Source organism: Lupinus angustifolius, unplaced genomic scaffold, assembly GCF_001865875.1.
Source record: "Lupinus angustifolius cultivar Tanjil unplaced genomic scaffold, LupAngTanjil_v1.0 Scaffold_369, whole genome shotgun sequence".
NCBI classification, from domain to species: Eukaryota; Viridiplantae; Streptophyta; class Magnoliopsida; order Fabales; family Fabaceae; genus Lupinus; species Lupinus angustifolius.
The window spans coordinates 137210-150003 of record NW_017727766.1 but is presented as its reverse complement, the minus strand read 5'-3'; the positions used below and the strand labels follow the sequence as shown (position 1 = coordinate 150003).

Genomic DNA, 12794 nt, shown 5'->3' with positions numbered 1-12794 from the left:
CAACCAATTTGGGAGACACTGCCATTTTTATATTGGTCCACGTCTCAACTTTACATATCTCATTCCTAAGTGCACAAATAAAAAAGTACGAATTTGTCTTCCCTAGTTTAGTATCACTTTTAAGATGTAAAATCTCTCTTTTGGACTCTCCTCTAACCTCTTATATATCTCTCAAGAAGGGTTTGTTTTGCTTCTCTTTCCCTCGTTTGGGTCCAATAAATTCATACATAAAAACTGGACAAGAGAGGAGTTCATTGCATCTTATTTTCTCTCATCACTTATTTCTTCTCCTATAAGTCCATGTTCTGAAGTTATTGCATGTAATGCACATTTATTTTTTTGTTTCTACAAATACTTCTTCCACCACCACAACAACTTCTTACACGACTATATGTCTCTGACCATGTCAATCACATACCTTCTTTTCTTTCTGTGCATTTCCTTGCATACATGCAATTCCAGGTATCTTAGCACTCAAGATAAGAAGCATGAGAAGAAATCTCACTTCCCTATCAAGGTTTGTCAAGTTACAAGCATCAAAATATGTTCATATGAAATTATATATGTTGTATGTTTAATTAACCTTAGATATTCATTTGTCAAGCTACAAGTAAAAAATGGTATTAAATTACCATTGTGGTTTAGTTGTAGTTATGTTCAGGGAAAATGAGGCTGATATGGCTATAATTACAATCATGATGCGGTTGTGTAGACTCCCACAGCATCAATACTATGACCGCAATATAAAACAACAAAAAATGTTGATATATTTTAACCTTTCATTTTTTTGTATGTGTTTAGAATGAAGAGAACAATGGAGTTGATTTCTCTCAAAAGCAGCTTCGAGTGATGAGTGAAGGTAACAAGATGGAGACTGGGTTGGTTGCTCAAAAGCCAAAGAAAGTAAGAAGGACTAAGCACAAGGTGCACAAAGCTATGAGAAAAGATCCAGGTGCTTTAAAATCTGAGTCTCTTGTTTCAGTTTCTTGGCGCATGCCACATAAGAAACCTAGTGATAAAAATCCTGGGTTTAACTTGGACTATGCACCACCAAAGACACATCCTCCTTCTCACAACTAAATAGCAAAGCAACAATTCACTGTCCAACTTTCTTGAAGATGTTATGAGCCCTTCATATGATGAAAAATAGAAATGGAGATAGGGCCTTGCAATCTGCCTTAAAAGTTGTCTTTTTAGCATATATTATGACTACTACAACTTATATTTCACTATATCACTTATGCTATGTAAAATGTTTTTATATGCGTACATGAGAAATGTCTGCAAGTAAGAGCATCCCTCCATATATCATATGGCTAGCTCTTTATATTAAGAAGACTTATGCGTATGATTACAAATGATAACCATCCTTTTCCTAATTCCTATTTATACTTCTATAGATCACCATGGTTTTAAATGGTGGTGGCATAGATTTCTATGTGAATTGCGTTGGTTTGAACTGATTTATTTTGTAGTTGAAGATTGAATTTTTAAATTATTGTGATCCATTCTGGGCTGTTGAAGCCATTATGTAATTTCAATAATGCACCCACATCACCATTTTGTTGTATTTTTCAGTAAATTTGAATCAGTGTTTTACATTACATTTAATAAAATTACATGAAAATAAGAACAATGTGACTGCAGTTATGTTCATATTAGTTGCGGAGAGTCTTAAAACTCTAATATTGTGCCGTTAGGAAATGCAATTTAAAACAATGCTTGAAATCGTATAAAAATGGAGAGGTGATAGGGTTGATAAAACCGTCAACAATGACATTAAGGTCACATAATAATTATTGTTTCATAGTCAATGTCGGAATTTTAAATGTGGAAGTAATCAACTGATTAGTTAGGAAGTATATATTCATACTTTTTGAAGTTTGTTCTAGCTTAAAGGTTAACTTTAGCAAAGGCAGCTTATGTGTCAATATCCCTTCTAGTTTTGTTGATGGTATGGCATGATTTCTAAATTGTAAAAGGGTTCTTGGCCAATGAAGTTTTTTGAGATTCCTGTGGATGCTAATTATAGAAGAAAAGAAATGTGAAAATATATGTTGTCCAATATGTCAAAAAGGTTAGCTTCATGGGAGAATCGTTTTTAATTGTTTGGAGGGCGTGTGGTTCTGATTAATGTTGTTTTAAATGCTCCACTAGTGTATCTTCTATCTTTCTACAAAGCTTCTAAGTGTGTGATCAAAGCTATGATTAAAATTCAACAATATTTTCTGTGGGATGGTGTTGCTGCTCATAGGATCATCTCTTGGGTAAAGTGAGATACGGTTTGTAAGGATCGTGTTAGGGGTGGTTTGGGTGTCCAAGATCTAGAATCTTTTAACTTGGTTCTGCTTGGTATATGGAGGTGGACGTTGATATCTGAAAGAGATGCTCTTTGGTCTAGAGTGTTACATTCCAAGTATGGGCCTCAATCGGGTTTTATTTGGGGAGATGTAGGTTATGGTAGGTCCCAGAGTCTCTATGGTGGAGGGATTTGAAATAGGTGGTGAGAGGGTCGGACATCGTTCTGGTAACACCCACTTTTTGCAACATTTCCTTCCTGTTAAGGTCAACTAATGAAGGAAGTTTTCTCTATTTTTTGGATAGCTGAAATTTGGTCGCTTTGGAATTGTAGTAATAACGTCATCTTCAATAACAAAATAACATGTATGGAGGAGGTAGTATAGATGAGATAAAGTTTCAGTCTTAGTTATGAATCAAAAATAAATCTAGAGGCGCAAACATGTCTTGGTTTGAATGATGTTCTAATATGATAATGTACTTGGATTGTTATTATTAGAGTAAATTACACTGACACCCCTTGAGTTTTAGTAAAATTACACAAACCACCCTTCATTTTTCTACACCTACACAAATCTCCCCTAGTTTTTAAACTTTCATTAAATTGACCACCCCTGCATAAGAAATAAGTGTAATATTTTAAACAAAAAATGTGATAAATGCGATTAAGTTAAATAAAACATGATATATTGTGGAGACACGTCCAAATAATATATGAGTCAATATTTCTTTATTATTTTTGGTTCGTTAAACTATATTATAAGAGCGATTTAAACAATATTTCTTTAGAATTGTTGATGCATTTTGTAACAAAAAATAATAAAGATACATTGATTTGTATATTATTTAGACTTGTCTACACAATATATCATGTTTTGTTTAACTTAATTGCATTTATCACATTTTTTGTTTAAAAGATTACACTTATTTCTTATGCAGGGGTGGTCAATGTAATGAAAGTTTAAAAAAAAGTATAAAAACTAGGGAAGGTTTGTGTAGGTGTAGAAAAGTGACAGATGGTTTGTGTAATTTCACTAAAACTCAGAGGGTGTCAGTGTAATTTACTCTTATTATTAGGATTGATGTTTTGTTGGATGAGGTTAACTCTCCCCTTTTGTATTTTGGAAAGTGTTTTCTCTTGCTGTTTTTTTATACATTTGTTAATAAAAAAATTTAATAAAATTTTCACTTATAAAAAAATCAACACCGTAACTTCATGGAACTATCTAGGAGGAGTTATACGCATAAGTTTGGTATTTGTTGGATATCACACCTGCCAGCCAAGAACAAACCCACATTGAAGCAATTAGCCCAAGAAAGAAGAAGAAAGAAGGAAAAAAACTCATAACTGTTTTGGCGGGAAAAACAGTTATGGTAGTTAATTCTGTTTTGTTGGTTATTTTGCTGTTTAAATTCCCTCTCTCTGTTTTTCTGTAATTCATTGAGATAATTCATTCAATTCTTCTAATAATAATTGATTCACACCATTTCCTTTTTCTTCCTCTTCGATTCACTGTCGTTTTCCTCAATCAATCTCTTTCTTCTTCTTTGCAACCATGGATGTAATCATGTTTTACATGGTATCAGAGCACCTTCATTGAAGGTGTCTCTGCCACGCTCCCAACAACATCTGCTGCCTATCCCTTTTCATTCATTGCCTCCTTCATTTTCTTTTCTAGCCAAAGTTTCAATCAAATGGCAAATCAACTTACCACTCAAGCAACAGTGATAGATTCTGGAAATCCATATTTCATACATCCGAGTGAAAATCCAGGATCAAAGATCGTAACAACAATCTTGAATGGTGACAACTACCACGCTTGGGCTAGAGCAATGGAGATGGCCCTTGAGTCGAAGAACAAGATTGAATTTGTAGATGGAACCCTCCCCAAACCGGACATCAGTGATCAATTCTATCCCTATTGGAAGAGGTGTAACAATTTGGTGGTATCTTGGCTGAACCAATCAGTTGATTCATCAATCTCACAAAGCATTCTATAGATGCAAACTGGCCAAGAAATCTGGGATAACTTGAAGGAAATGTGTTATCAAGGAGATCTTTTCAGAATTTCAGAATTAATGGGAGAGATTTACTCTATCAAGCAAGGAAACCTCTCAGTTGGTGCATACTTCACTCAGATCAAGGGTCTATGCGAACAACTTAATACATTCAAACCTATTCCTTCATGTCTATGTGAGGTGAAGTGCAAGTGCACTCTCATTCCCATCATAAAGAAATACATAGAAAATGACTATGTCATTTGCTTTTTAATGGGATTAAATGACCAGTTTTCTATAGTAAAGACCCAGATCATGTTAATGGACCCCCTGCCCTCAATCAACAAAGTTTTCTCCTTACTTGTTCAGAAGGAAAGACAAAACGCGATACTCCCTGGTGACAGCAAGCTCATTGCAAACATTTCCAATGATAACATTGACAACAAATTCAGAACCAGGGGCAAAGGATTTCATGGACAAACTGGTGGAAGGCAGCCAAGCCAATCCAGACCTCAATCCAATCCCAGAGGAGGTAGCAAGTCAATCCAGATCTCAATTCAATCCCAGAAGAGGCAGAGGCACTAAGATATGTACATATTGCCATAAGCAGGGTCACACTATCGATGTATGCTACAGAAAACACGGCTATCCACCAAACTACTTCACCAACATGAACAACATAAATAGCTACATGGTTCAGGAACCAACAGAGGATGAACAATTCACCAATAAACCAACTGATTCATCAACAAAAGAACACAACGAAGGAGCTCTCTTGGGTCTAACACAGGAACAACACAAGAGCCTTGTATCATTGCTAGAGCAATCCAACACTCAACATCATAATGCAAACCAGATAGTGACAGCATCAATCCTGCATAACACAAAAACTTCAGGTAACACTAACACTTGCTCTACCATTTGGCAGCCTGATAATTGGATCTTGGATACGGGAGCAACAGATCATGTGTGTTACTCCCTTTCAAGATTTCAATCCTTTAAACAAATCACACCTGTCTCTATCAAACTGCCAAATGGAGAAAACCTAAATGCTCACTACTCTGGTACAATAGTGATCTCATCCCAACTCTATTTGAATGATGTCCTTTATTTGCCATCTTTCAATTTCAATCTTATTTCAGTTTCAAAGCTTACCAAATCTCTGCCATACAGATTGATTTTCTCACACACACACTATGACATACAGGAACTCCAATCCTTGAAGATGATTGGTGTAGCTAACATGAAGAATGGATTATATGCAATGATCCAGCAACAATTTAAAATGACTACTACTCATTCTGTTAATTCCTTTACTAGCTATAATGACAATAATTTATGGCATTGTAGATTATGACATTTATCTCACAACAAAATGTTTGTTATGCAATCTGTTTTCCCTTATGTAAGAAAACTATGGATCCTTGTGAGACTTGTCATTTGGCCAAACAAAGAAGATTGCCTTTTCCTGATAGTATTTCAAGGACTGCTAAGCCTTTTGATCTTGTCCATATGGACATATAGGGACCTTTCTGTGTCCCCTCAACACATGGCCACAAATACTTCCTCACCATTGTGGATGATCACACAAGATTCACATGGCTTCTCTTCATGAGAACTAAGGCTGAAGTCAACCAACACATAAGAATTTTGCAAATTATGTCAGTACACAATTTGATTCCAAACTCAAAGCCATTAGAAGTGATAATGGCAAAGAGTTCTTCCTTACTGAATTTTATGCTCAACAAGGGATACAACATCAAACTTCTTGTGTTGAATCCCCTCAGCAAAATGGAATTGCTGAGAGAAAACACCAACACATCCTAACCATTGCTAGATCCTTAGTATTTCAGTCTAACCTTCCTTTATGTTTATGGAACTATGCCATAGCCCACTCCATCCATCTTATTAACAGACAGCCAACTAAGTATCTCTCAAACAAGTCCCCTTTTGAAGTTCTCTACAAAACCTTGCCTGACTTAACTCACCTTAGAACTTTTGGCAGTCTATGCTATGCATCCACACTTGCAGCCAAAAGACACAAGCTTGACCCTCGGTCAAGGTGTCTTCTTGGGTTATAAGCAAGGCACAAAGGGGTATCTACTATTAGATTGCCTTCATAGACAAATCTACCTTTCCAGAAATGTAACCTTTTTTGAACATGTTTACCCCTTCTAGTGTAGGCACAGTGATCCTCATACAACACCTCAAAATGACTCTGCTGCATCAAATGACAATTTTACTCTCTATTCTCTTATGCAATTGACCCCAATGAACCTATTCCTCACCAAACCCATATCCCTAATGAACTTGTTCCTCACCAAGCCCACATCCCTCACAACAATGATGACTCATTCCCTAACACTACTGTTAGGTCACCAAGCCAAGTTACCAACCCTGACCCACCTACTAGGCAATCCACCAGAACTACCAGGCCACCCTCATACCTCCAAGACTACCATTGTATCTTAGCCTCCAGTTCCCTACCATCCCCTTCACCAAACATCAAATACCCAATACAACAGTTCCTAAGCTATGCTCTTCTATCCCAACCTCACAGACACTACTCCCTAGCTATCTCATCTTTCACTACACCTGCTTCCTATAAAGATGTTATACTTCACAAACCATGGCAGCAAGCCATAGCTACTGAACTAACTGCCCTCCAAGACAACAACACTTGGACTCTTACTGACCTACCTGATGACAAAAGAGCGATTGGATGCAAATGGATTTTCAAACTCAGACACAACCCCGATGGCTCAATAGAAAGGCACAAAGCCAGATTAGATGCAAAAGGGTTCACCCAAACCGAAGGGGTAGATTATCTTGACACCTTCAGCCTTGTAGTTAAAATGACCACTATTAGAGTCCTCCTTTCTTTAGCTGCCATCCATAATTGGTTTCTCCAACAAGTTGATGTTAACACAGCTTTTCTCCATGGTGACCTCAATGAAACTGTCTACATGAAAATTCCCCCTGACCTTCACACCACCAACCCTTCTCTGGTATGCAAACTCAATAAATCAATCTATGGGCTCAAGCAAGCCAGTCGACAATGGCGTGAAAAATTAACCAAAGTTCTCCTATCTCATGGTTTTATTAAGTCTCATTCTGATCATTCCCTTCTTACTAAAACCAAGCATTCTAATTTTACTGCCATTTTAATTTATGTTGATGATTTGGTGCTAATTGGTAATGATTTTTCAGAAATTCAACTAACAAAACAACTCCTCAACACCAAATTTAGCATTAAAGACCTAGGAAACTTAAAATTCTTCCTTGGTCTCGAAATAGATAGATCTTCAAGAGGAATTCCCTTATATCAACGCAAATATGTGTTAGATCTTTTGTCTGAAACAGGAATGCTTGCTGCCAAACCTTGTTCCACTGCAATGGATTACAACATCAAACTTCACTCATCCTCTGGCTCCCCTTTGCCTGACCCTGCTCCCTATCGAAGGCTTCTTGGCAAACTTCTTTACTTAACCAATTCAAGGCCTGACATTAGCTATGCAGTTAGCCACCTCAGTCAATTCAACTCATGTCCCACTGATCAACACCATCAAGCAGCAAACAGAATCCTCAGATACATCAAAACATCTCCTGCTCTTGGCCTCTTCTTCCCTGCTCAAAATACAACAATCTTGAAAGGTTTTTCAGATTCAGATTGGGCTGCTTGCCTGGACACCAGAAAATCTGTCACAGGGTGGTGTTTCTTCCTTAGTTCTTCCTTAATCTCATGGAAAAGCAAAAAGTAAACCACTGTGTCCAAATCCTCCGCTGAGGCAGAGTATAGAGCTCTTGGTATGGCCTCTTGTGAAGCCCAATGGCTGCTATACCTCTTTCACGACCTCCACATACCCCATCCCAACCCAATTAGCCTCTACTGTGACAACAATTCAGCTCTCCACATTGCAGCCAACCCGGTCTTTCATGAACGCACCAAACACATTGAAATTGACTGTCACATAGTCAGGGAAAGAATTCAGAATGGCACTCTTCATCTCTTACCAATTCCCTCCTCTTCACAACTTGCTGACTTGCTCATCAAACCTCTATCACCAAAGCCTTTCCAATCCAACATTTCCAAGCTTGGCATGCTCAATTTTCACTTGTCAGCTTTTGGGGGGTTGTTGGATATCACACCTGCCAGCCAAGAACAAACCCACATTGAAGCAATTAGCCCAAGAAAGAAGAAGAAAGAAGAAAAAAACTCCTAACTGTTTTGGCGGGAAAAACAGTTATGGTAGTTAATTCTGTTTTGTTGGTTATTTTGCTGTTTAAATTCCCTCTCTCTGTTTTTCTGTATTCATTGAGATAATTCATTCAATTCTTCTAATAATAATTGATTCACACCATTTCCTTTTTCTTCCTCTTCGATTCACTGTCTTCTTCCTCAATCAATCTCTTTCTTCTTCTTTGCAACCATGGATGTAACCATGTTTTACAGTATTTGATGAAGAGATGCTGATAAAACATTGACCCTAATTAGCATAATAACATAACTAAATGAACTCTCTTTAAGAGTAATAAGGGATCAACATGAGAATGAGCACAGAGGATATCAATAGCAGTTAAAGCTAAACATCGTCATTAAATATCATTCAATTTTTAAGACTGGCTCAATTTCATAATTTTTTATCTTTTAGCATTATAGTTAAATCATACATTCATCAGTTTAACACGATTCAATTTCATGTCAATTAATAAAAATAATGTTAATTACATACTATTTTTAATATTTTCTTCCAACTTTTTTTCACAATAACTAATATTGTGCATTTATAGTCATTGACCTAAAACAACATAATTCAAGCATAAAAACAAGATAGATTGATTTCAATTTTTTATAAAGGTAAAAATACAGAATATCATCAGTATTATTAATAATTTAATATTATTAGATATTAGATATAAAAATGTGACGTGAGGTAAGAAGACAGAGTAAGAAACAATTGGGTCCCATATGTTGGAAGAAAAAGAAAGGAAGAAAGAACTTAATCGATTAAAATATGGGTAATCAATTATCGAGTGAGATGTAAGAAGAAAGAAAAATATTGAATAATATTTGTTTTTCTTTATTTCAGCTATAATGTTTTTTTAACAGAAATAACAGACTGTTTAATTGATTATACAATCTATTAATCGACTAACGAAACTAGCTAAATAAATTAAATTATTCTCAACACTCTCCCTTAATACATACTAGTTAAGTCAAGCATGCCCAAATTCCTTCTTTGAATTTCGAAGTTGATCCTCTTTAGTGGCTATTCTCAGCAAGCTGATTTTCAGTCATGCAATATTCTAGTCTCAGGTTTCCTTTCTCTACATGGTCCCTTAGAAAAAGGTACTTAATCTCTATGTACTTACTTCTTCCATGAGCTATAGGATTCTTTGTCAAACTTATTGTTGATTTGTTGTCTACAAACAACAATATAGAGTCTTCTTGGCTTATTCCAATTTCTCTGAGTAGAGTTTGTAGCCATAGTGCTTGGCAGTCACCTAGACATGCTGCAATGTACTCAGCTTCACATGATGAGAGGGCCACCACTTGTAGGTACATCAACCACCTTAAAGAGGTAGCTTGTAGTACTTTTCCTTTCATCTCTATCACCACATCAATCTGCATCTATGTAACCCTGAATTTTTTCAGTTTTCTTGTCACTGCGAGCAGGGAAAAGAATTCCATAATTCAGGCTTTCTTTTAGGTATCTATGGATTCTCTGTACTATAGCCATGTGAGTATGATTAGGTCTCTCCATATATCTACTAACTAGGCCTACACTATAGGTAATATATAGTCTTGAATTGCAAATGTACCTAAGTGAACCTATCATTTGTCTATAGAGAGTTAGATCCATTGTTTCTTCTTTAGGATCTCCTTTACACAAGGTGTTTCCTGTTTCAACTAGTGTTGTAGATGAGTTGCAATTCATCATGTTGAACCTTTCAAGCATATATGTTATGTACTTTCTCTGAGGAATTAGTATGCATTTTGTTGTTCTTCTGAATACAATTCCTAGGAAGTAGGAAAGTGAGCCTAGATCAGACATTTAGAACTCCATATTGAGTTTGTTCTTTATACTTTCAATATCTTCATCCTTGCAGCCAGTGATTAGTAGGTCATCTACATACAAGCAGATTATGATTGATGCTTCAGCACATGTGTTTTTTATGTAGATTCCATGTTCACTTGTGCGTCAAAGGAGACCTTGTTACACTAGAAAGTTGTTTATTCTCTTATTTCATGCCCTCGGGGCTTGTTTTAGCTCATAGAGTGTCTTGTTGAGTTTGTAGACCTTCTCTTCTTGACCAGTTACCTCAAAGCCTAGTGATTGTGACACAAATACCTCCTCGTCAAGTGACCCATTCAAGAAGGCTGACTTAACATCCATTTGACTTATTGTCCAGTTCATTGAGCTTACTATGGTTGTGAAAAGCCTTATAGTTTCAATCCTAGCCACTGGTGCATATACTTCATCATAGTCTAGTACTGGCTTTTGTAGAAAACCTTTTGCAACCAATCTAGCCTTGTGTTTTGCCACTAATCCATCTAGCTCGAGCTTTACCTTGTAAACCCACTTCACTGAAATGGCCTTCTTTCCTTTAGGTAGTTCTGTGAGTTCTCATTTATCATTCTCTCAATGGATTTGATCTCTTCCTTCATGGCTTCAATCCAACAATCTTCTTTGATTGCTTGTTCATATGTGATTGGCTCCATTTCAGTTAATAAGGCCATATGCACAAAATCACCATCAGATGTTATTGTTGCATAAGAGAATACCTCATAGTCTCTTAGTCTTGTTGGCAAATTTCTTTGTCTTTGAGGTCTCTGAGAAGTGTTTGCATTTTCTTCACTTGCTATGCTTTCCTCTTTTGTGTCATTAGTGTTGTCAATGTCAATATAGCCTACCTTGTTTGATGTTGTGCCAATTGAGTTCCAATCCCATGTTTGAGTCTCATCAAACTTGAGATCCTTGCTATTTGTGACTGAGTTTGTTTCTAGATCAAAAGTCTTGTATGCACCAGTTGAGTGATATCCTCTACGAATATTAGCCTTTTTCCTTTATCATCCAACTTCTTCCTTTTGTTATCTGGAACATGCTTGAAACAAATTGAGTCAAACACTCTGAAATGTTTCACACTTGGTTTGGTCGTAGTCCAAGCTTCCTCGGGAGTTAAGCCTTTTAACCTCTTTGTAGGACTTCTGTTTGAGATGTATACTACAGTGGCTACAACTTCACCCCAAAATTTCTTAGGTAGTCCTTTTGTTTTCAGCATACTTCTTGCCATGTCTAGGATAGTCATGTTGACCCTTTTAGTTGTCCTATTGAGTTGAGGGGTATATGGTGCCATTATTTCATGAGTGATGCCCTCCTTATCACAATATCTCTAAAACTCATGAAAGGAATACTCTCATCCACCATCACTTCTTAGTAACATCAACTTGTGGCCTGCTTGTTTCTCTACAACTGCTTTGAAACTTCTGAATATGTCAAAGACTTCACTCTTCCTCTTCAACAGAAAAATCCATAGCTTTCTGGTGAAGTTATCCTTGAAGCTAAGTTGTTCCTCCAAGTGATTGGACTTCAATAGGACCACATATATCAGTATACACAATCTCCAAAGGCTTGGTGGTTTTGTTGGTATCTAATTGTAGAAGGAATTTCTAGTCTACTTGCTTGTGATGCATTCCTCACATAACTTTGTAGGAGTTCGCACACCAGGCAATCCAACTACCATCTTTTGTTTGCTCAACAATTCCAGACTTCTAAAGTTTAAATGCCCAAAACTTTGATGTCATAGCCAAGTATCTTCTGATATTGATTCTAGACACTTGTTGTCACCTACATGGATACCAATCTTAAAGGTCCAATTGTGTAAAAGTGGGGACTTTAAGATTAACATCCTATTATGGTTATAAATTTTCAGCATTCTATCTTCCAAAATCATATAGTAGCCTTTTTCTAACAATTGTCCAAGGCTAATGAGATTTTTCTTCATTTTGGGCACATACAACATATTAGAGATGTAGGTAGCCATACAATCCTTCCTTCTGATCATGATCCTCCCTATGCCTTCTATAGTGATGAAGCTATCATCTGCAAATTTCACCTTGGTTTTGTAGAATCATCCAAAGATGTGAACCACTCTTTGTGTCCAGTCATGTGATTGGAGTAACTAGTGTCCAAATACTAGCAATCTGACAAAGATTGTTGGTCTCCTATTTTTGTAACCATCAAAGCTCCATTTGTGTCATTCAACTCTAGGCTTGAGATTTCACCTGATTCACACATCTCTGAACCAGAGATTTCCTTTTCTGTCATCAATAGAACTTCTTCATCAGAGCCTTCATCCATAGCCAATTTGGCCTCTTTATCTTTGTTCTTCCTTTTGAATTTGCACATTGATGCATAGTCGCCCCAATTTCTACAATTGAAACATTGGACCTTGTGTTAGATATCAGTGGTTACAATACACCTAGAAGGGGGGGT

General features: G+C 36.6%; 1 protein-coding gene across 1 annotated transcript; it reads left to right on the top strand.

Moving 5' to 3' along the window:
- Positions 1-226: 226 nt before the first annotated feature.
- Positions 227-1193, top strand: LOC109341105. The gene is made up of 2 exons (XM_019578913.1): positions 227-517; positions 802-1193. Exons 1-2 carry the CDS (start codon positions 392-394, stop codon positions 1078-1080), a joined length of 405 nt encoding a protein of 134 aa, XP_019434458.1. The 5' UTR covers positions 227-391; the 3' UTR covers positions 1081-1193.
- Positions 1194-12794: the final 11601 nt, after the last annotated feature.